The 21,822-nt window shown below is 34.3% G+C and overlaps 2 protein-coding genes across 2 annotated transcripts in view; one reads left to right on the forward strand and one right to left on the reverse strand.

The window, feature by feature from the left end:
• LOC123547273 (U5 small nuclear ribonucleoprotein 200 kDa helicase-like) overlaps nucleotides 1–17,605 on the reverse strand; it is a 47,648-nt gene extending 30,043 nt beyond the window's left edge. The window contains exons 1-8 of the mRNA XM_053551545.1: nucleotides 17,448–17,605; nucleotides 7,941–8,104; nucleotides 6,923–7,094; nucleotides 6,566–6,755; nucleotides 4,534–4,592; nucleotides 3,424–3,525; nucleotides 2,977–3,135; nucleotides 1,219–1,318 (exon numbers count right to left, since the gene is read on the reverse strand). Of these exons, the coding sequence (XP_053407520.1) occupies nucleotides 1,219–1,318; nucleotides 2,977–3,135; nucleotides 3,424–3,525; nucleotides 4,534–4,592; nucleotides 6,566–6,755; nucleotides 6,923–7,094; nucleotides 7,941–8,104; nucleotides 17,448–17,492 (991 nt within the window). The 5' untranslated portion in view covers nucleotides 17,493–17,605. The remainder of the gene's footprint in view (nucleotides 1–1,218; nucleotides 1,319–2,976; nucleotides 3,136–3,423; nucleotides 3,526–4,533; nucleotides 4,593–6,565; nucleotides 6,756–6,922; nucleotides 7,095–7,940; nucleotides 8,105–17,447) is intronic.
• A 179-nt stretch (nucleotides 17,606–17,784) lies between these two features.
• Nucleotides 17,785–21,822, forward strand: part of LOC123547274 (WD repeat-containing protein 6-like) — a 197,122-nt gene continuing 193,084 nt past the window's right edge. Inside the window, exon 1 of the mRNA XM_053551547.1 lies at nucleotides 17,785–17,878. The gene's annotated coding sequence lies outside the window, so the exon portion shown is untranslated. The remainder of the gene's footprint in view (nucleotides 17,879–21,822) is intronic.

Consider the following 21,822-nt stretch of genomic DNA (forward strand, 5'->3'; position numbering starts at 1 on the left):
AAATTTTAGGGAGAAGTGACTTTATCCGCTGAATTTAGGGAGAAATCAAGGAATTTAAGGAGAAGAATCGGCATATTATTCAGTTTCCAGTCTATAATTATATATTTTCACTTTCTGTGGTTCTTGCTATAACTTATAAAACAGTAATTATTTAAGGAAATTGATTATTGCATTATAATTTTCATGAATGTATAAATAAAGTATTAACTTAGCTATGAAAAAGTCGCCTTAAAATTTTTATCCGAAATTTACACGTCCGAAACTCGTAGGTTTATCAGGTGCGAGATCGAAACGCCGTGAAATTTTCATTCATGTTTCGATTCTCGTGCTTTAATAATGCCCGATTCTTGCATCAAAATGTTCAGATTTATACATTTAATTGATGTATTTATCAATTTTTTCGAAAATAATACCAAACTCGTAGATATTGGCGATCTTTTGCAATAATTTTGTACGGCAGTTCAGACGTCCGCGGAATCGTATTTTTTTATCCACAGCGCCCGGGTAATTAATTTATAGAAATTGGCCGTATTTGAAATATTTTTTGAAGTAAGTTTTAATAAAATCAATAAATAATATACTGTTGATGCATAAGAGCATGCACTCGCTAAGTTTATCGGCTTTTTACACGCCGATTGAAATTTTTCAAAATGGCGGCGGCTTACAACATTATTGATTAACACTGTGGGATATTAATGATACGATTGGCTGAAGTTTGACAGCCGAGTAGGCGGGGTTGACTATGGATTTATCGGTAATTTAATCTAGAATATGCATCAAGTTTTACAACTTTAAGTAAACAGATTACAACACTCCGAAAAACTCGGCGATTCGGATTTCGCCTGGAGGCGATAATTAGGCGAAGTGGCCAACCTTACAGCGACGGTATCGCCCAAATGGCCTTGTAGGATGATCCCTGATCTCAATCAGAAAACCATTCTGAGCCAAAGGACAATGTGAACTTATGCTAATGAGAACTAACTATCATTACTATAGCAAAATTAAGAAGTTGGATGCCTGTATGCCCAAGTTCTTTTGTCAACTCAGTCCATCATTTCAATCTACCCGTTTTTCTTGCAACTGGCAAAGGCCGATTCATTTGACAGGAATATACATGTACTTACATGACTGGCAAAGACCTGCATGCACTGTAAATGTAGTAATAAGCAGTCCCAGTCATGAATGAAATACCCAGAGAATTAGATCATGGTTACTTACTCATTTGTCTGTACTGTCTGAGGACTTTGATGAAAGCAAAGGCATCCACACCCAGCAACATGACTAGCTGGTTCTCTGCTTCTCTGTCATCACCTGATGCCTGAAATATAAAATTCAAACATTAAACAATAGGAGCCAGAATCCAAATACAGTAACATTAATAGCTGGTTCTCTGCTTCTCTGTCATCACCAGATGTCTGTAATATAAAATTCAAATATCAACCCGTCAGAGCCAGAATCCAAGCACAGTTACATGAGCAGCAGGTTCTCTGCTTCAATGTCATTACCAATGTCTGAAATATGAAATTCAAGTAACAAAAAGTCTGGGCTATAATCCAAACAGAGTAATGCGAATAGCTGGTACTATCTTTCCCTGTCCCAAACAATCAGTGTGAAAGTATACGTTAGTTCATTCTACGTCAAACTTCTATCCCAGGAGTCAACAAATCTTCCCCAAGAAGAGTCAACAATTATGTCAGAAAGGATTTTTGAATTAAAGTTTTCACTTGCTTTCAGAATGTAAGTTAGCAGATCTACTGGAACAGAATCCAGTACTCTGGCTTTTAAGATATATTACCTAACCAAAATATAAATATCTCCCACCAGAATGGGCATTATTTGTCATATGTGCTGTCAAGAGAACCACATTTTTTATATTGAAACAAAACTGAAAGGACTTCCATATTCTAAAAATAACCCGGAATCTATATATGCTGCTTTCTCCTTGATTCGAGCCTCTTAAATGTTTTAGGGGTGTGCATATTTTTGTAAACCTGTTCAATTAATAATTTTTGTTTGTTGTTACAAAAATATTTGCATTTAACAATGGACATTAAGAATTACAATGTTATCATCTTTTATATGTACTTTTTTTGCACAAGACTGAAGGAGGTCAAACTCCACATCGTTTTAAAACTTTCTCATCGATTTGAACCCTTTGTCTGATAGGTCAATAAGTGTTAATGTTTGCACAGTCTATTTCCATAAAGCAAATTTCTATCAAGATTGAATTCTTGTTCACTCGTTACAACGTCGAAATATGCTCAGGATGCTTTTAATTTGAAATCTGGGCTCAAAATATTACCCACTGTGTAATTTCCTTTTGAAATAAGCAATTTTTGATGCAAAATATTAAAACAGGTATTTACTCAATTTTTCAGTGGTTTCATGACTAATATTTTCCAAGGCATTTTAAAATGTAAATGACTCAAGTTTCTGATGGAAGAACATACTACATGTGCATAAATTTTACTAAAACACAAGGGCTTGAATTGATGAGAAAGCTCCAATCGGCAAGAAACAGGCATACAAGGTTTCATGAAAAAAAAACGTACATTTTAAGATAATGAAGAGTCTATCTTTTGTGACTCACAAACTAACATACAGATAGTAAAAATGAAATGGTGTGGATATTCTTCATATTGCCTTTTTTTTGTCCTATACTTCATAAAAAAATTATTTTACATATGGCAGAATCCACAACTGGAGACTGATGGGCAGAAAGACTTACGAATGGTTGTACAAATAAGAAAAGAACTTGCATATTCTCCTTTTTGTCTTCTATCTATGTAATACTATCAAGTTTCATTAAAAATGATATGTACTTTCAAAGATATCTCAGAATCCTTCATTGTTTGACTGACGGACAGACTGATAAAGCGAGGTAGAGAGGAAAACTACAAGCCTCCTCCAGTGAAACACTGGTAAAGTGCTGATAATTATGTAGAACCACATCTACCATATCTAGTGAGTGTTTACCTGCAGTATCTGTAGAACTTCTTTAGATTTTGACTGAGCCATTGTTGGATCATCGGGGTAGTATTTACTGAGGTTTCTCTGCAGCCAGAATGCATCAATATCCCGAGGGTGAAGACCGGCATTGTCTTTTGCGCTCAAACTCTGGTCTCCACCACCAAGCTGTTGGGGAAAAATTCACAAAATCAAGTATTGCACTGACACATTCTTCCCAAAATTTTAAACAATCACCTTCATTGTTGCATCTTGCTTGCCTTTTTTAATCATTGTAAATGTTCTCAATCTTTGATCACATACTTTACAATAGATATAACAATATTAATAATGCAAATATCTTAATTGTATTGAATGGCAGGCAAAACATCCCTTAACTATTGAGCTCTTTGTTTGATTTTGTATACATCATTTTCCTGTGTGTTCAATTGTTAATCGATATGATTACTGTCTTACATTTCCGGCTGATAAGGTAACATTGAGATCCGCCTCCTCTCCACCTGACTCCTCTTCCTCTTCTTCATCTTCACGTACCTCACCGTACACATCAGCGTCATCCTGTACGAATAATTTATTCATAGAATATACCGATTAAAAAAACCCACAAGTTTCCTTTTTGGCAACGGTGAAAAGAACATGAAAGTGGATTTGAAAAATCCCAAATTTCTCTCCCACATTTTTCAGCTACAAATCCAGTCTCACCATATCTTATTTCAATGAGATAGGTGTTCTGTTTTTGAATTTAATGACCAGAAACTTAAAAGATCCTACAATAGCAGATATCCATCTAAAAACTTTCAACTTCTAGATTAAAATTTTGCACACTGGATCTAAATTGTGCACTTACCGGTATTTTACCAGACTTCCTATAAATTTATGATTTGGAATCTACTCCATCTTGTTAAAATGCATGTTTTTATAACTCTTTCTGTTTTGCTTTCCTTTGGTTTCGAGTTACACCAACACATTCATTTAGGTTTTATGGCCACTTTTTAAGCTGTTGGTGCCCATCCAGGCATTGTTTCATGGGGGAGCACCTTGGTAGACCTATTGCAAGTCAGCCTGATGACTTCCTCACATGAAGAATTCTACACCCCCAAGTGAGGTTTCGAACCCACATCGATGACAGACGAGAGATTTGAATTCAGCAATGTAAACCATTAGGCCACAGAGGTCCCTGCTTTATTTTCTATCCAGCGTCCATACAATTTACTGTTCAAAATGTGTAAAATCTGTCACTGACAAATTTTATACCAGTTTCATTTTGTCACTAATGTTTTATATGCATATGATTGTTTAACTAACATCATAAAACATAAAATCATTTGTATCCTACCTATTTTATCTCAAACAAAATGGCATTAACCCTTACCCTGCCACTTGTCGATCTGTCAATTTGGACAGTGCCATTAACTGTTAACAGGGGTGCATACCAAAAAGATACTGACTGAATGGCAAACAGAGCAAATCATAATCAGACTGCATAAATGTGAAGGCTGTCATGATCTACACTGGTCGCAGTGGCAGAATCGATCATGTCCAGCATGATAAGGGTTAAATACTTACATCATCATCTGATTCTTCAATCTGTACATTCACTCCATACGTCTCATCAATGTTCTCCTCTGTAAGAAGACAAAAACACATCTTTCAAATTACAACTGGTCCATCATTCAACTTGGGCAATACCATTTATTATTCATAGGGGTGTTCCCTGAAAATTAACTGACTGAATAGCAAACAGTGCTGCCACTGCCCAGGGTTCATACAGCTAAGTTGACAAAATTTTCAAGTACTTCTCAAGGACTATCTGACGGTGACAACTGATAGAACAAGAGCTGTCAGTGGACAGCGTGCTCGACTATTCCCACTGAGAATTTCTCAGTGCTTGACAGTATAATTTAAGCAATTGATAGTATAATATAAGCAATGAGTAAAACTTTAACATTTACAATAAGCATATTCTAAGTCAACAAGAGCTGTCCGTAAGACAGCCAAGCTCGACTATTCGAAATATTGTCACAGAAGCAGGAAATTATTACCCAAAATGTTAAATATCAAAAGAGTTTTAAGTTCGAAAGGGGACATAATTTGACCAAAATGCATATCAGAGTTATGGGACTTGATGCTATCAACTAGTTTTATAACCCCGAAGAAACATGTTAAGTTTCAATTCCATATCTGCATTAGTTTTGGAGATAGTAACTTGCATGTAAAACTTTAACCAGAATTTTCTAAGTCCAAAAGGGGGCATAATTTGCCCAAAATACATGTCAGAGTTATGGGACTTGATTCTGTCAACTAATTTTATAACCCCGAAGACACATGTGAAGTTTCAATTCAATATCTGCATTAGTTTTGGAGATAGTAACTTGCATGTAAAACTTTAACCAGAATTTTCTAAGTCCAAAAGGGGGCATAATTTACTCAAAATACATGTTAGAGTTATGGAACATGAGGTTGGTAATTGACCTAGAAAAAGAATAAATAAGTTTCAAAGCTATATGCCTTTAAATGATAGCTGTATGTACTTGCATGCAAAAACTTAACCAAGGTGTGACGCCGACGCCAGGGTGAGTAGAATAGCTAGACTATTCTTTGAATAGTCGAGCTAAAAAGGGGCCATAATTCAGTCAAAATGCTTGATAGAGCTGCCTCCTCCTTTTTACAGACTGGGATCATGATGGTAAGCAAGTATGCAAAATATAAAAGCAATATCTCAATGGACTTTGAAAATATTTGGGGTGGTACGCAAACTTTAACATTTATTCTAAGTTGAAAAGGGGCCATAATTCAGTCAAAATGCTTGATAGAGTTGCCTTCTCCTTTTTACAGACTGGGGTCATGATGGTTAACAAGTATGCAAAATATGAAAGCAGTATCTCAATGGACTTTGAAAATATTTGGGGTGGTACGCAAACTTTAACATTTGTGTGACGCCCACGCTAACGCCGACCCCGGGGCGAGTAGGATAGCTCCCCTATTCTTCGAATAGCCGAGCTAAAAAGTCAATAAATAGCTGGGAATTACAACTAAATATGGAATAATTCTTACAACAGAACATCACTAAACAAGAGCTGTCAGCTATAAGCTATGAGTAAAACTAACATTACAATAAGCATATTCTAAGTCGAAAAGGGGCCACAATGGACTTTGAAAATATTTGGGGTGGTACACAAACATGTTTGTTTTGATGCATTTGCAATAGCATGCAAGTGTTGAAATTTCACATAACTAAGTGGAACATAGTTTTCAGCAATTGTTTATTTTTATTTCTTTACAAATGGCATTCATTTTCAAAGAGGGACAACTTTTTCAGAATATTTTCAGTACGGGACAGTATGGCAGAACATGTAATTGTTAGGTAAAATATTGGTAACGATGTTTTTCGTATATAAAATATTCGTATATATAGTGTTTTGGTGATACACTCCTAAACCTTAAGTAAATACCTTTAATGGGTATTAAGTTATTCTTTAGACACGAAATATGACAGATGGACGGATGCACATAAAATTATGTCCTTGTTTTCAAATGGGTGTATAAGATGCACACCATTCCCCCTCCTCAACACTTTAGAAGCAACACAGAAACATACCTAGCTGCATCTTCTCTTCCTGTACCCAGTCTGTGATTTTCTTGCCAAGATTGACAAGTAGGGCAAATCTCTCTTCAGCCATTGACCCAAGCAACCCTTCCACTTCTTTCTTCTTCTCTTTCTCTCTCATCTTGTCGTTCTTTAACACTGCAAGCACCTCATCTGCAGCTCCACATAAAACATCACGAGGCTGAAATAACAAGTTCACACATTTAAATATGCTTTCCACTGGGGAATAAGAATTTACTTTTGAAAATGTGCATGCTCCCATTACGGCTTCGTTTCAATGGAAGTGGTAACTGGCTTGTAATATCTGAGTAAATATTTGGTCAAAATTGTCAATAATGACCAAGTTACCTGATCACTGATAGCAGCCTGTATAAAACTGAGAAGCACTTCATAAGTCTGTCTGGTTTCTGGTGTCTTTGGTCTGTATACTATCCCCACCATGTCTGAGATACCTTCAGTAAGCAAAGTTGTTCCTTTCATCTTTAACATATCTCGCTGAGCCTCGTCTCTCTTGTGACGCCTGAATGAAATGTATCATTAATTTTAGATGTATTAATGTACCAGCAAATTTTCTTCAGTATTATAATAATAATTAGGGGGAAAATAATGTGTGTTTCGCTTAAAACCACGTCACTTCAATGGAACAAAGTCGTATCTTATTATAAATTTATAATAATAAGATACAACTTTGTTGTGTTGAGGTGACGACCACACTGATCTCAAATTAGGTCCGTCATGCTTCAGAACAAGAATTATCAAAAAAAAAAATCCAAAATGGCGGCTGTATTGGTATTTGAATTGCAATTCAAGGAATGTATTCGGAAAATAATTTCTGAAAACCTGAAGGTGAAGAATGACATCGGACACATGATATGGAAAAGTGACATATTCAGCCAGTACCATGACAATGATGGTGAAAATTGCCATTAATAGCATTGTGAATAATTTCTGGCAATTTCGCTTACACCACCTGAAAACAAGAGTGCCAGACAGTCACAAAATATGCCCGTCATCGAACTTGACCTAATTCAAGGGCCATAATCCAGAAGTGCCTGAGGTGATTTGGGTGGTTATCGAACTTGGCTGAGATGTGCCACAGCTGGGTGTTCAGATAATTCGTCCCGCTCTTTCAGAGACGGGCGTATAAAAACAAGGAATTTTTTATTTGAAAATCCAGTAAATGCCAATAATTTTTCCCATTTACATTCAAATTACTTCAAATTTTCAGTGTGTCATTTTGTACTATACCTGTCTAGAAAATAACAAACATTGTATCATTTGACAACTTTAAGGTAAAAAAAAAGAAGATGAAAATGTGAAAAACCCTGAAGAATACAAGAAAATGGAATAATTCTGTATTGCTTACTTGGCTTTTCTTTCTTCCATTTGTGGTGGTTTGGTCCTCTTAGCCTTGTCTCCCATTTTAATACCAGTGAGCTTCCCAGTGAGGGATTGTACTTCACTTGTTGGCTCATCTCGAGCCCTTCTATCAATCAAAGACCTGTCAGCTTGAAGTACAAGATTAGAGTTCTGAAAAGAGAAAAAACATGAACGTAGTGACAATATTATGGAAGTGACCTTTCATAGCTCTGGGCCATTTCTGCAAATTACAAATTTTCAGTGCCACATTTAATTTTTTGTTGCAAATGACTCAAGTGGCAATTGATAGTGTGACCCCTGATGATATCTTTAACAAAATGTAATATACCGATACATACATACATACATACATACATACATACAAAGTTCCCTGGACAATTTTCCAAAAGATTTCTGTTGAAAATCCAGGAGATTTGATAAAAATCAGGGAGATTGACATTTTTTAGAACACTGCTTGGTGGAAAATGAATGAACATTATTCAATTCTTAAATGTTTAAGTGGCTTGGAAAATGATTTCAGGGGCTTTAAGTTGTATTTCAAACGAAAAAGTGTTGAATCAGATATAAATTCATTTAATCATTATCATTTAATTGTCATTTAATAAGCATAGGATTTAATGAATTTACCTGAGCTCCAGATAAGCTGCGTATTTGCATATTTACACAATTAAAATTACAGAAAACCCAGTTGAATTCACGCAGTGTGCGTACTGAAAGGCAATTAAAATTCCTAATACCCAATTCATAAAAAATCGCTTGCGTATTGCATTTTCCTTATTACTAGAACGGGTACGAGACTTTAACGCTGGACAACTGACTGGGTATACGTTACCGCAGAACAGGTTGCAATTTATCGGAAAAATCACAGGACCATTTAATTGGCTGATCGGTGTTATCTAGACGCTTTATAAACAATTTTAGGCAGATAAAATGTAAGAGGTCGCTGAAAAACTTTGTTGCAGCACTAACAAGCAAATAAGTGGGATATTTTGCTGTTGAACAATGATAGTCATCTGTTTGTGACGATGTAGTGTCACCGATACAGGACGACATCTTATGGGAGAACGCATATTGCGGTGAACACACCGTTCGGTATTGTGGATGAATTGATCTCTGACTGCATACAGACAGTACTGTTTTAATTAATCATATTTCATTACAATTTTAAACACATTTTTGTATTAAACATTGAAGAGTGCCATTTAAGTACTTTTATGTAGTTAGTCAATCCTAGTTAATGATATATACCATGTATATACCATTGTAAGCAAAAGATACTCAATTATTTGTGCGAGATTGGTGAAATGCCCAACTGATTTTAGCAAAGACCCAATTACTTCTGAAAAGGCTGGGTAATGATATTATTTTTACCCAATTCAGATTTCCAAAACCCAATTCAGATAAAAAGTGATGGGTAAATATCCAGTTGCACCAAAAGCTTATCTGGAGCTCTGATTTACAGGCATATTTTTTCTTTTTATTTGGTGATCACTATCTATTGATAATCTTCAGACATTTAGCACATGAGCAGTAGCAAAAATAGATTGTAAATAAACATATTTTTAAAACCATTTTAGATTCATATAGTAAAAGTGCTTTATACTCGTAAAAAAAATAAATTAAAAACATAATAGCTGTTAAAAAGAATGTTCGAACCTATCACTGAAGTCTGCCATCAGCGGTAATGATCCCCATTACTCTAATAAAGATTGGCTCTTTTATCTACTCAATTGCATCCCTAAACATCTTTTCCCACCTTAACCATCCATTAACAAACTCCTTTTCATTATCATATTATTTTATGTAAACATTACCGCTCGCCAATTAACAAATATCCAAAATAGCTAAAAAAAATAAATTAACAAGAGGACCATGATGGTCCTGAATCGCTCACCTATCCCCACATGACCCAGTGTTGAACTGAGTACGACGTCGTTATTTCTATTATTTGACATAGTGACCTAGTTTTTGAGCACATGTGACCTAGATATCATCAAGATAAAAAATTCTGACCAATTTTCATGAAGATCCATTGAAAAATATGACCTCTAGAGAGGTCACAAGGTTTTTCTATTATCTGACCTAATGACCTAGTTTTTGAAGGCATGTGACCCACTTCTGAATCTGACCTAGATATCATCAAGGTGAACATTCTCACCAATTTTCATGAAGATCTCATGAAAAATATGGCCTCTAGAGAGGTCACAAGGTTTTTCTATTTTTCGACCTACTGACCTAGTTTTTGACCGCACTTGACCCAGTTTCGAACTTGGCCTAGATATCATCAAGAGGAACATTCTGATCAATTTTCATGAAGATCCATTGAGAAACATGGCCTCTAGAGACGTCACAAGGTTTTTCTATTTTTCAACCTACTGACGTAGTTTTTGACCGCACGTAACCCAGTTTCAAACCTAACCTAGATATCATCAAGGTGAACATTCTCACCAATTTTCATGAAGATCCATTGAGAAATATGGCCTCTAGAGAGGTCACAAGGTTTTTCTATTTTTAGACCTACTGACCTAGTTTTTGACCGCACGTGACCCAGTTTCGAACTTGACCTAGATATCATCAAGGTGAACATTCTGACCAATTTTCATGAAGATCCATTGAGAAATATGGCCTCTAAAGAGATCACAAGGTTTTTCTATTTTTAGACCTACTGACCTAGTTTTTGACCCCACATGACCCAGTTTCGAACTTGACCTAGATATCATCAAGGTGAACATTCTGACCAATTTTCATGAAGATCCATTGAGAAATATGGCCTCTAGAGAGGTCACAAGGTTTTTCTATTTTTAGACCTACTGACCTAGTTTTTGACCGCACGTAACCCAGTTTCAAACTTGACCTAGATATCATCAAGGTGAACATTCTGACTAATTTTCATGAAGATCCATTGAGAAATATGGCCTCTAGAGAGGTCACAAGGTTTTTCTATTTTTAGACCTACTGACCTAGTTTTTGACCCACGTGACCCAGTTTCGAACTTGACCTAGATATAATCAAGGTGAACATTCTGACCAATTTTCATGAAGATCTAATGAAAAATATGGCCTCTAGAGAGGTCACAAGGTTTTTCTATTTTTAAACCTACTGACCTAGTTTTTGACCGCACGTGACCCAGTTTCGAACTTGACCTAGATATCATCAAGATGAACATTCTGACCAACTTTCATAAAGATCCCATGAAAAATGTGACCTCTAGAGTGGTCACAAGCAAAAGTTTACGTACGCACGAATGCACGGACGACGGACGCCACGCGATCACAAAAGCTCACCTTGTCACTTTGTGACAGGTGAGCTAAAAACATAATAGCTGTTAGAAAGAATGTTCGAACCTATCTCTGAAGTCTGCCATCAGCGGCAATGATCCCCATTACTCTAATAAAGATTGGCTCTTTTATCTATTCAATTGCATCCCTAAACATCTTTTCCCACCTTAACCATCCATTAACAAACTCCTGTCATTATCATATTATTTTATGTAAACATTACCGCTCGCCAATTAACAAATATCCAAAATAGCTACTGGCAAATAAACACATGTTTGCAGAAGGTGGTCCGTGTGTGAACTTTTACCAACAGAGTGATAAATTATGTCAGCCACAGCAGTGTGTAATTAGCAATTTAGTTTTATACATGATACTGTAAGCTTGGAATTTTGTAGAATTCCATCTGACCGGTATATGGACCAAAAATCTGTGAGTCTCACGGATGATCTGGGAGACTTGACATGTTTGCCGACACATAAATATTTGTTTTGAAGCAGTCTAGCAAAGATAATCTGTAGCTCTATGGGGAGCAGTATTGATTATTATCTTAGAACCCCAAACTGCAGCATTTTAATTTCTTATGAGCAACAGAAATTTTTAAGCTCAGAATATGAAATGAACATGTTATTACATCTACTTCATGTGTTTTGATTTTTTAAATATACACAAGTTTTTTATTTCAACATGTTCGAGGGCTTACTTTGATTCATTAAAAATTATCTGATGCTTTTACCTTAACAGCATTGTTTTTTTTTTAAACTCTTTGACACAGTCAATAAACATGAAAGAGCAGCCGAACAGCATACCTGTCAAGTTTCCAAAATACGAAAGAGTGAGATTTGTGCAAGTCGCTCTGCGACGCAATGAATAGAACTAAGGAGTGGGTGCGGGGGGATCCCCCCCCCAAGAATTTTTTTTAAAGTATATAATTATGTAAATATGCATTCTGATGCTTTCTGAAACTATTAATATGAATTTCAGGTCCACTCTTTTTTGCCTTGCTTTAACACAGTCTATATGGAAAACACATGATTTCTTTGTTTAATTTTATTTCATGATAGATCTACAAGAAAATTAGTTTTTCTAAAAAACAAATAAAGTTAATAATGCACATTTTATAACTAATTTTGTCAGTAAAACTGTTTTCAGTTTTTATTACAGCCATGATATCTATGAACCTAAATGTTTAATACAAACAAACGTCTCACTGATCTACATAATCTACTTTCGATTTGAAATGTATTTTTGGTTTGAACCTGCACTGGAAAAATGGTTGTGCATACAACTTACTTCCTACATAGCTTGCAGAAAGCAAAACTAGGTCCATTGTTTGCTTTTCTAAGCCAAGGAAATTCCAGTTCCCACGCGTTGTTATATATTGACGAATAATTCTTCTTTTTTTCTGGCGCCTTCATGTTTTTTTAGTGTCGGTCAAGGTGAAGTGCGCAAATGATTCTTGCCTGCTGCACAGTAAATGGGCCAATTTTTTCAAAAAACATGTAACTGCATTTTATTTATAGAGGAACATCTGTTTCAAGTTTTGTTAAAACCTGTTTTTAATGGTTTTATTAGTATTCAAATGCTGCAGTAAAAAAAAATTTACATAATCAATCCCAAAAAAATTGAAAGCCATTTTATGGCAGAAATAGGCGTTTTTCATGTATGCCGTTAGCATTGGATGTTACACATTTCAAAAAAGTGTACAGTATTTTCAAATAACAAAATATAATGTTGATTTGAATACCTTTAAACAGATAATTTGTATTACCTTTAATATGATGTATAACATTGTGATCACTGAAGTCGTTACATTTTTATGAATATGATAATAAAAAGTGACTCGTGTAACACCACGTTTTTAACAAAATGCTAAATTTTGAATTGAAACACAAAATGTCTTAATTTTACATATCAAAATAATTTTCTGCTCACTGTCTTACTATGTATTTGTAGAATATGAAAAAAATGCCTGCAGCGCGTATCAATGTACATTTTAGTTAAAAAGTCCATTTTACTACCCAAAAAACATTTGCGTGAAAAAAAGTGTAACGTCCGTCCCCCACTTTATTTTGCAATTGAATATGAATATATGATATTAATTACTTTCATATATGCTTAATGACATAACTATCATGAAAAAATGAAAAATAAATAGAATCTGCAGCCTTGCTGGCAAAAAATGATGAATGTCAAACGTATGTGTAACGTCCGTCCCTGTAACGTCCGTCCCCCTATATATGCTTTTCTTAATTTGTACAAAATTGCAGTGTTTTAATAGTTTTGATGGTAATATCTGATCTATTATTTCATAAGAGTATGTAAAAAGTATGAAATTATCAAAAACAATGTTGAAAAAAAAAATTTCCATACTTTTGAGTATTTTAAATTGAAAACTAGAAAAAAGACCTGAAAATTGGAGCAAAAATCTTTGTTTTTTATACTATGTGATGAAATGTAAATGAAATTAACTCCTGTTTGATAGGACATACATCAATAAGTAATAAATATATAAAAAACATTCATTTAGATTTATATGATGTTGTATCATCTTCATCTGAAAAATAGGGGGGACGGACGTTACAGAAAAGGGACGGATGTTACAAAAATTGTGATAATTGAATATTTCTTATATTCTGATTTTGTTATCCACCAGTAACAACTTTTTGTAGTTTTTATATTGATAAATAAAGATGCTGTGTGTTAAATCATTCCCAATAAAACATTTATTTACAAATATGAGGACATTATTCAAAAGAATAATATGTCACATGTAACGAGACCCCTGCTGGAACAACAGTTGGCTAGAAAAACAACATGAGAAAAATAAACAAAACTGATAAAATGGATCCACTTAACCGGGCCAAATTTATACATGTATATATCTCTGGATCCTTGTAAGATTCTAAAAACAACACTTACCCTCTTAACGAGTCTTGTATAAACACATACTTTGGGAAAACTTAAGCGTTATACAAGGTGCCATAAAACTGGACCCTGTATATACATTTCTGGATCCATACCTAGTCTTGTAAACACTGACTCTCTTAATGAACCTTGTATATTCAACAGTGATTTCTTTTGAAAAACTGAGAAGGGGAGGAGCTTGCTGTCATAGCAGATTGGAGTGGGACTAAATGTGTGAAATTCTTTTAAGTTGAATTATTTTATGATCCAGGCTATGCCCAGTGATGATGGCCATACGGTTTGTGTAGACCCTTAAATTTAATACAAAAATTCTAAATATGATCATTTCATAAACAAAATCTGATGTGTCATGGCAATGAATCACAGATATTTAAGTAAATGTACCAACTGTTGTACGGGTCCAGGGTACTTTTTTTTTTTCAAACTCGTATTAAAAAAGTATTTTAGTCATTACAGCGTATTTCCCCCTCCTAATGGATCCTTTCCTTCAATCCCCAAAACTGGGGAATAGAAAACACTGTTTATAAATGTATTTTCAGCATTACTTTCAGATTACATGTATACTTCAGGGATTTTTCTAATCTATGTATATGATATGATTTTATAGCGGTATCTGTGAAATTCAAAATGAAACAAAATGATCCTCCTCACCTCAGTTAAAAAAGTGTTTTGAATGTCAGGCTCTTATCCCCTTCTTGTGCTGAGATGATGATTACTGTCACTTTCTTAAAAAGTGTATGATATTATATGATACATATCATTTACAGTTCATGAAAAGAATATAACTTAATACGTTTTCTCCATTTGTTCTGTTTCGTTTTGTGTTATGCTTCGCATAGTTTTTGCAAAAAAAAAATGTTAGAATTATGGTGAATTTGTAATGTCCATCTAATTTACTTAACTCTAGGCTAGCAGTAAGATGTACCATTACCACACACATATCTTTTATTGAAATGACATAGCAAATAATGAAAATTTAGAAACACCTTTCATTAAGTCTGGGAATACATAGGATGAACACTATCAATTTCCTGATTAAAAAATACTGTTTTCTTTTTCTCTCCATATTTTTAAAACTCTAATTCAGCATAATGATTTCTTTTTATTTTATTACTTTGTATCATTTTTCATTCATCTAGATAGGTTTAACATTAACAGAATCTGTATTTATTCAGTAAAGCAACATTAAAGCTTGAAAAACAATGTATATAATTAGTGTAACGCCGTCCCCTCATAATGTAACGTCCGTCCCCCTTTACCATCAGTTTCGTTTACTAGTTTTGAAGCCTAAATAAAAAAAAATATACAAAAAACTGAATTGTTTAATAACTTATGTTTTTGTGTCTTTATTTAAAAGGTTGTTATCCAGTTAAGTGTAATATTATAAATGGTAACAGGAAAAAATTGAGTATGCTGTTTTTTTCCTTTTCTGCTTCGACAGGTTAAAATAAAAAAAAAAAATTTTTTTTTTCAATTTTTGGCAAATTTTTTATAAGTTTCTTTAAAGATGTACGGTTAATTGATTTGGTGAATTTTTCTCATCTAAATGACAGTAAACAGCTTCAGCAACAAGCTTTTTACATTGCCATGTAACGTCCGTCCCCTTGCCCAACCACCGATAGAAAATGATGTATAAAAACAAAAATCAGCAAAAAGTTATCTATTATTTTACTTTTTCATGAAGTTAAAACATACAACTTCAAGAAAAAGGCTTAACAGGTAAGAAATCTTTAACTTTAATTTTTGACTTTGATGCTAACACATTTGGCCCATTTACTGTGCAGCAGGCATTCTAATATTTTTCGGACAATGAAGCGTCTACGAATAGCATAGAAGTAACCAGTCAGTCAATATCGATGATTTACGTAATTGGCTCGTAGTCATATGATAATTAACGCATCAATTTGATTGGTACAATCTCTCTCGGGAAGCTTCTGTTAAAGCAAAAACTGGCCAGAACCAGTTTCTGCAGGTCTGTTACGTAATCAGTACATTGAAAATGACACTTGTGTTTTCTGTTTATTGTTGTCTCATCCTGTCTTAAAATAACGATGCCAGGTTGGCAAATTAGAGAAAATAAGTGGTCCACAAATTTTTTTGTCTGACCATTTTAGAAAGCGTGAGAAAATGTTCCAAATTCGTTAAGTCGTGATCAAAACTTGAATTCGTAAGAATCATGATTCAAGCGTCAGACTTGACAGGTTTGCCGAACAGCATCAAAATCAGACAACATGGGCTGACCACATTTGACCGAAATCACCTTGACTGCTGGTTATCATTTTCTTACAATTGTTTCACTACCCCTGAAAAGGCGTGGGACAGTGTTATCTATATTTTTGACAAACTAGAATAGAATGCAAAATCGTAACTTAAATGTGTGTAATACAGTATTGCATTGCTTAAATGGCAAAAAAAAAAAAAAAAAAAAGGCAGTGGCTACTATTACGGTACCGTAATCCTAGCCTCCGGTTCTAGGATTACGGAAGTTCCGTATTCCTAGACAACCCTGTGAGGAAAGGCTAGGATTACGGAACTATTTAAGAGGCATCAAATATATATTAGGACATGCATAAATGATGTTGTAAACGTACTTATTTCACTTTTAAAATAGCGATTTTTCATGCCTGTCTTAGGCCTATTATTTCGTATTATCTGCCTGCCGTTTTGGGTTAGTATATTTATATTAATGGCGACCCGCGGAAATATCACAGAAATATGAATATCAACGATTTAAAAAAAAAATCTATACTTTTGAATTTATGATTTATAACCATATTGTAAGCTATTAAAGACCATTATGTTGACTTAATGAAAAAAATACAGGTATGTACAAAACATAGATAACTCTATAATATTTCCCCGCACCGCCATTAAGATTATACCAACCCAAAACGGCCGATCAATAGCACGAACTAATAAAATTATGCATGTCCTAACATATATTTGATACCTCTTAAATACTTCCGTAATCCTAGCCTATTCTCATAGGGTTGTCTTGGAAAAAGGAACTTCCGTAATCCTAGAACCAGAGGCTAGGATTACGGTACCGTAATCGTAGCCACTGCCAAAAAAAACCCCCGAGGCCGAGCTAGTTGTATTTTTTTTTTATTTCTTCTAGTTCACTTTGAGGTTTTGCCTTATTTACTACTAGTGATCTATCTGTTTTCACTTCAGTTCTTAGAGATAATCAGTATAAAGTTGACTGGCCGTCTAAAAATGAGATACCGGCTGTCGCGAAAATATGTGATAAAAGTATTTAATTACGCAAAACTTAATAGTCAAGTACTCACCGATTTATATTCATATTGCAGTGATCTAGCTGCTGCATCGGCCATAGCTGAACAGCAAGATTACTACTGAATTTCGACAAATTGCTCGATTTCACACGTTCGTTGAAAACAAAATTCGTCGAAATGTCGCATCCGACAGGTGGCGTTGCAACGTATCACTTATATCACTGTGAAAAATAAAGCAAGACAAAATGATTATTTCCAACATTTTAAATTTCTTAACTTTCACTCGCCTGAGTAAACACTTCAGAATTTAGTTTTTAGCCCAAATCATCAGAAATGGGAATGCTGAGTTAATAATAATTCATTTCCTGATTGCTTTAAGCTGCTAGACAAACTGAAAGTAGAAAATCACACGTGAAGGAAAGGTGATGGTGGTGGGTTGGGTTACCTGCAGTCGAATCGACTGTCGATTGATCTTTTGATTACAGGTAATAGATAAGTGACACAGAGCTTGGTTAGATAGAAGTTACTATTTGAAAATTGTATTTCATTCTAAAAAGATATGTGTCATCACTGACATCAGATGATCAGTAATAATTTAGTACTAGTAGTCTGACTCTAAATACTGGGCCAATTCGTTTCACTTTTGCGGCGTATGCCTTTTTGCCCCATGCAACCGGCTAGGCGTTTGTTTGGCTTCTCGGCACTGCCCAGGTCTGTCCGGCATACGCCGATGTGCGCCGCTCTTGCGTGATAGGCCAAGCGGCAAATCATACATTTTCGCGATATAAAATTGGGTAAACATTTGGAAATTTGGGTTAGTACAAGTAAATGTAGAAACGTACTGCAAGAACTTTTTGGTAACTTATTTGGAACAGGCAACAAGAGAAAGGCTAGTCCAAATAATTAGAGGTGAAAAAGTTGTCATTTGACGTTCAACAGTCAATATTCTGACATTTTACATTTTTACTATCAAAACATGGCAAATAAAAAATGTAAAATATCAGTTAAAATGAACTTATAAAGTGATATGAGTTATGTCAGGTCACAGGAGCCTGAAATTCTATCTATAATGCTCCAAAATGGCTAAATATAAAAATGACCCCTTTTATATATATAGGAGGGGTCATTTTTATATTTAGTCATTTTGGAGCATTATAGATAGAATTTCAGGCTCCTGTGGTCAGGTCTTATATTTAGGACTAGAGAAAATCATAATAAATTGGAAGTTTATTTTTTTGTATTTGCAGGACACGTGGCCGGCGTATGCCGAAACGTTCATTTATTAAACCGGCGAGAATTTTTTTCTTGCCGCTCACGTGTCCAGCGTGCCCCGGGTTGAGTGAAACGAATTAGCCCACTAAATTAACGGTCTAAATAATTCATCAGAAGAACTTCCAATGTTCCATTTAAAGCTATAGTCTGTTGTAAGACCTAAGTTAGAATGTTTGTGTGCTATTTTGGATCATACTAAAAGCCACATAGATCAAACTGAATAAGTTCAGATAATTATGGGCTGCTAAATTTGTCACTATACTGTATAGTGGCTATCGTAATAGGAGAGATTGCCGTGACGTTAAGCGTTAACACCAGACTGTCCTGTTTATCTGGTGGTGGGCAAAACAAATGTATTTACATTGTTTGTGTATTGGATCGGAATTCTTAATTTTTTATAACTTTTTTGCTCATTTATGGATTTAAAAAATTCAAAAAGTTTTGAAATGCTTACGATTTTCACATTTTCTTATTTAAATATCTTTTTGAAATGAGTAACCATTCTAAATGACATATGATTTTAATAGCGGCGTGGCTATGCTCCAAACTTTACGAAAAAACACCATAAGTTAAGCGTTCATAATTAATCCATATTATTTCGAAATAATGATTAAGGTATTTATTGGGCCCCTGATAGTAATGTTTAAAAAATGGCATTTGCTTGGTATATTCTTACAGTTGACCGTGCTTCACACTTTGTTGCAAATTTTTAAAAACTTTTACCATGCCGTTTTTTATAAATTTTGTGTAATTTCTGGTATTCCTCAAGCTCAAGTAGAGACATATTTCAGGTGGCGCCTGTATCCAAATGTTTGCAGAGATTCGTTATACATATTTTTTATGAAGAATCATCAAACACTGGTAAACATTATAAAACTAAAAATATAAGTGTCAGTATCATTTTTTCTAGGGTGCCTCAAGTAAACGATTTAATGGACAGAATTCTATCTCCAACATTGAAAATTAAAGTCGATCCTGCGGGTCTGTTTTCAATTTTGCTCACTTCATTCAAAAATAACTGTGGGGCAGAAGTAAAACTTACCTAAATTTCTTCCAATATGTATCTAAGAATGAAGGCAAATAGAGAACTTTTAACCGCACGAACTCAGTATTTTTAAAGATGCTAACTCTACCCCTTCTATTTTAGAGGTAAATTCACTTTGAACAGCAAGAAATTGCTTATCAAATGAATATTTTCCATTTTTGTACAATAAATCAATAACAAGTCTTGAAAGAATTAAAAACTTACTAGAAAAAAAGAAAAATAAGGGCAAAACATTTTGGTCCCAGTGGTGCTTGAACCTACCCACCCCTGAAAATCGCAGTCAAAGTAGGTTTATGGCAGAAATTGAATACGCTTCAAAGAGGAGATACTCTATTATGGTTATAACACACTAAATAGTTGTTCTTTATTCTATATAAAACTGACCTATTTCCAATGACCGCAGCACACATCAGGACCCATTTTAAATTTCTGTAACTTACATTTGCTAAGAATATTGTCAGGCTAACTAAAAATCAAAAGAAAAGTAGGGGTCATGTTACATGCAAGAAAAATAATTTCAGTCAAACACACAAACTGCAAAATCAGCTAAAAAATGAGACCCCAAATTACACTGGTGGTGAATGATCTAAGTTTCCATGAAAAATTTTGTCATGATGTTATTTCATTATGAAAATGCCACCTACATGTCAAGCATGGATCTGTCATGTGATTTTAGCAAATAAAAATGCAAAGAAAATGAGGAAAATAGCTCTACAGAGCAAGAAAACTAAGGACTATTTGTGTCCGCCATTATGCGACTACCATTTTTTTTCGCGCCATTTTTCTATTTAGTGTCTGTATGCCTATAATGGGCCTAATACCTTAATATCCTTTCTATTAATCAAAAAATTATTGATATCATTTGTGTTTTAAGAAAGTTTAAGCCGTTAGAAAAACATCACTGTTTACAAAAAAACATGGACACTTAGCGTCTGCCCACCCAATCTTTGTCTTATCAGTTCTAAAAATAGAAAATACAACGGATTTGTATACAAACACGATCTCTCCTATACAAGCTCAATATCTGATATGTTAAAAAATTCAAAGTCCTATGGGCAGAATTTCTAAACTTTGTGCAGTGATTGAGAATCAAGTTTAAAACAGAAATATGTATAAGAGATCATAAGTACCGGTGCTTTATCTTGAATTTTCTGCCCTTGAAAATTTCAGTATTTACCGACTTTTAAAGGCAGACAATTCATGACTAGGCTGGGTACCTATGATTAACTTTATTTCATATTTCTGTTTTTGATTTGACTCTGTCAATAAATATAGTTTAAAGAGGAAATTCTGTCCGTAAGAAAATTTTGCTCCATGTCAATCAATATTGACACTGACAAATTTTATTGACTATGAACATGACAAAATGATATCTCAAAGTCCCCGGCCAGGTCTTTTCCATGGACCGATACCGAATTTCTTTAAATTTTGTTTACTGAATGCAATTGATGACTAAAACAGAAATATATAATTATTAAAATGCACAGGTCCCTTAATTGCCTTAATCTTATATTATCTGCCCTTAAAAATTTGATTTTTTAGTATTTTCTGATTTTCAAGGACAGATAATTCAAGATCAAGCACCGGAACCTCTGATTATTAATACTTTTTTCCGTTTTAAACTTGGTTCTCAACCAGTACACAAAGTTTAAAGAAATTGTCTGTAGAAAATTTTTTGCCTACATACAGGAAACTGTCAGATGTATCTTTAAGAAAAAATGGTCTTAAGGCCTAAAAAAAAAAAAAATTCTTTGTTTCCGGTAACATGCTAAAAAAAGTTAGGGTAGTTAGGTCGGAATTTTTTTTTATTAAGGGAGGCTTTCCGGAAATTTTTTATTTTTGTGTCAAAAGATGAATACAAATAAGAGGGTTATGCCTTTAAAGCATCAGTAAGTTGATTTCTAACATTACTGGCCATGTTTAAAGCATAAAAAATGCAATTTTGCAACTTTTTCTTAAAAAGTTGAAAAAAATATTCTCCAAGGCCATAAAAACATTTAGGGTCAGGCCAAAAATTTAGGGTAGGTCGGGATTCCGGAAACATTTTTTTTTACACCTAATACATGTGGCATCATTTATATTCTTGGGTGCTGATATATTATATGAAAATTA

The sequence above is a fragment of the Mercenaria mercenaria genome, chromosome 9 (genome assembly GCF_021730395.1).
Source record: "Mercenaria mercenaria strain notata chromosome 9, MADL_Memer_1, whole genome shotgun sequence".
Classification (NCBI taxonomy): Eukaryota; Metazoa; Mollusca; class Bivalvia; order Venerida; family Veneridae; genus Mercenaria; species Mercenaria mercenaria.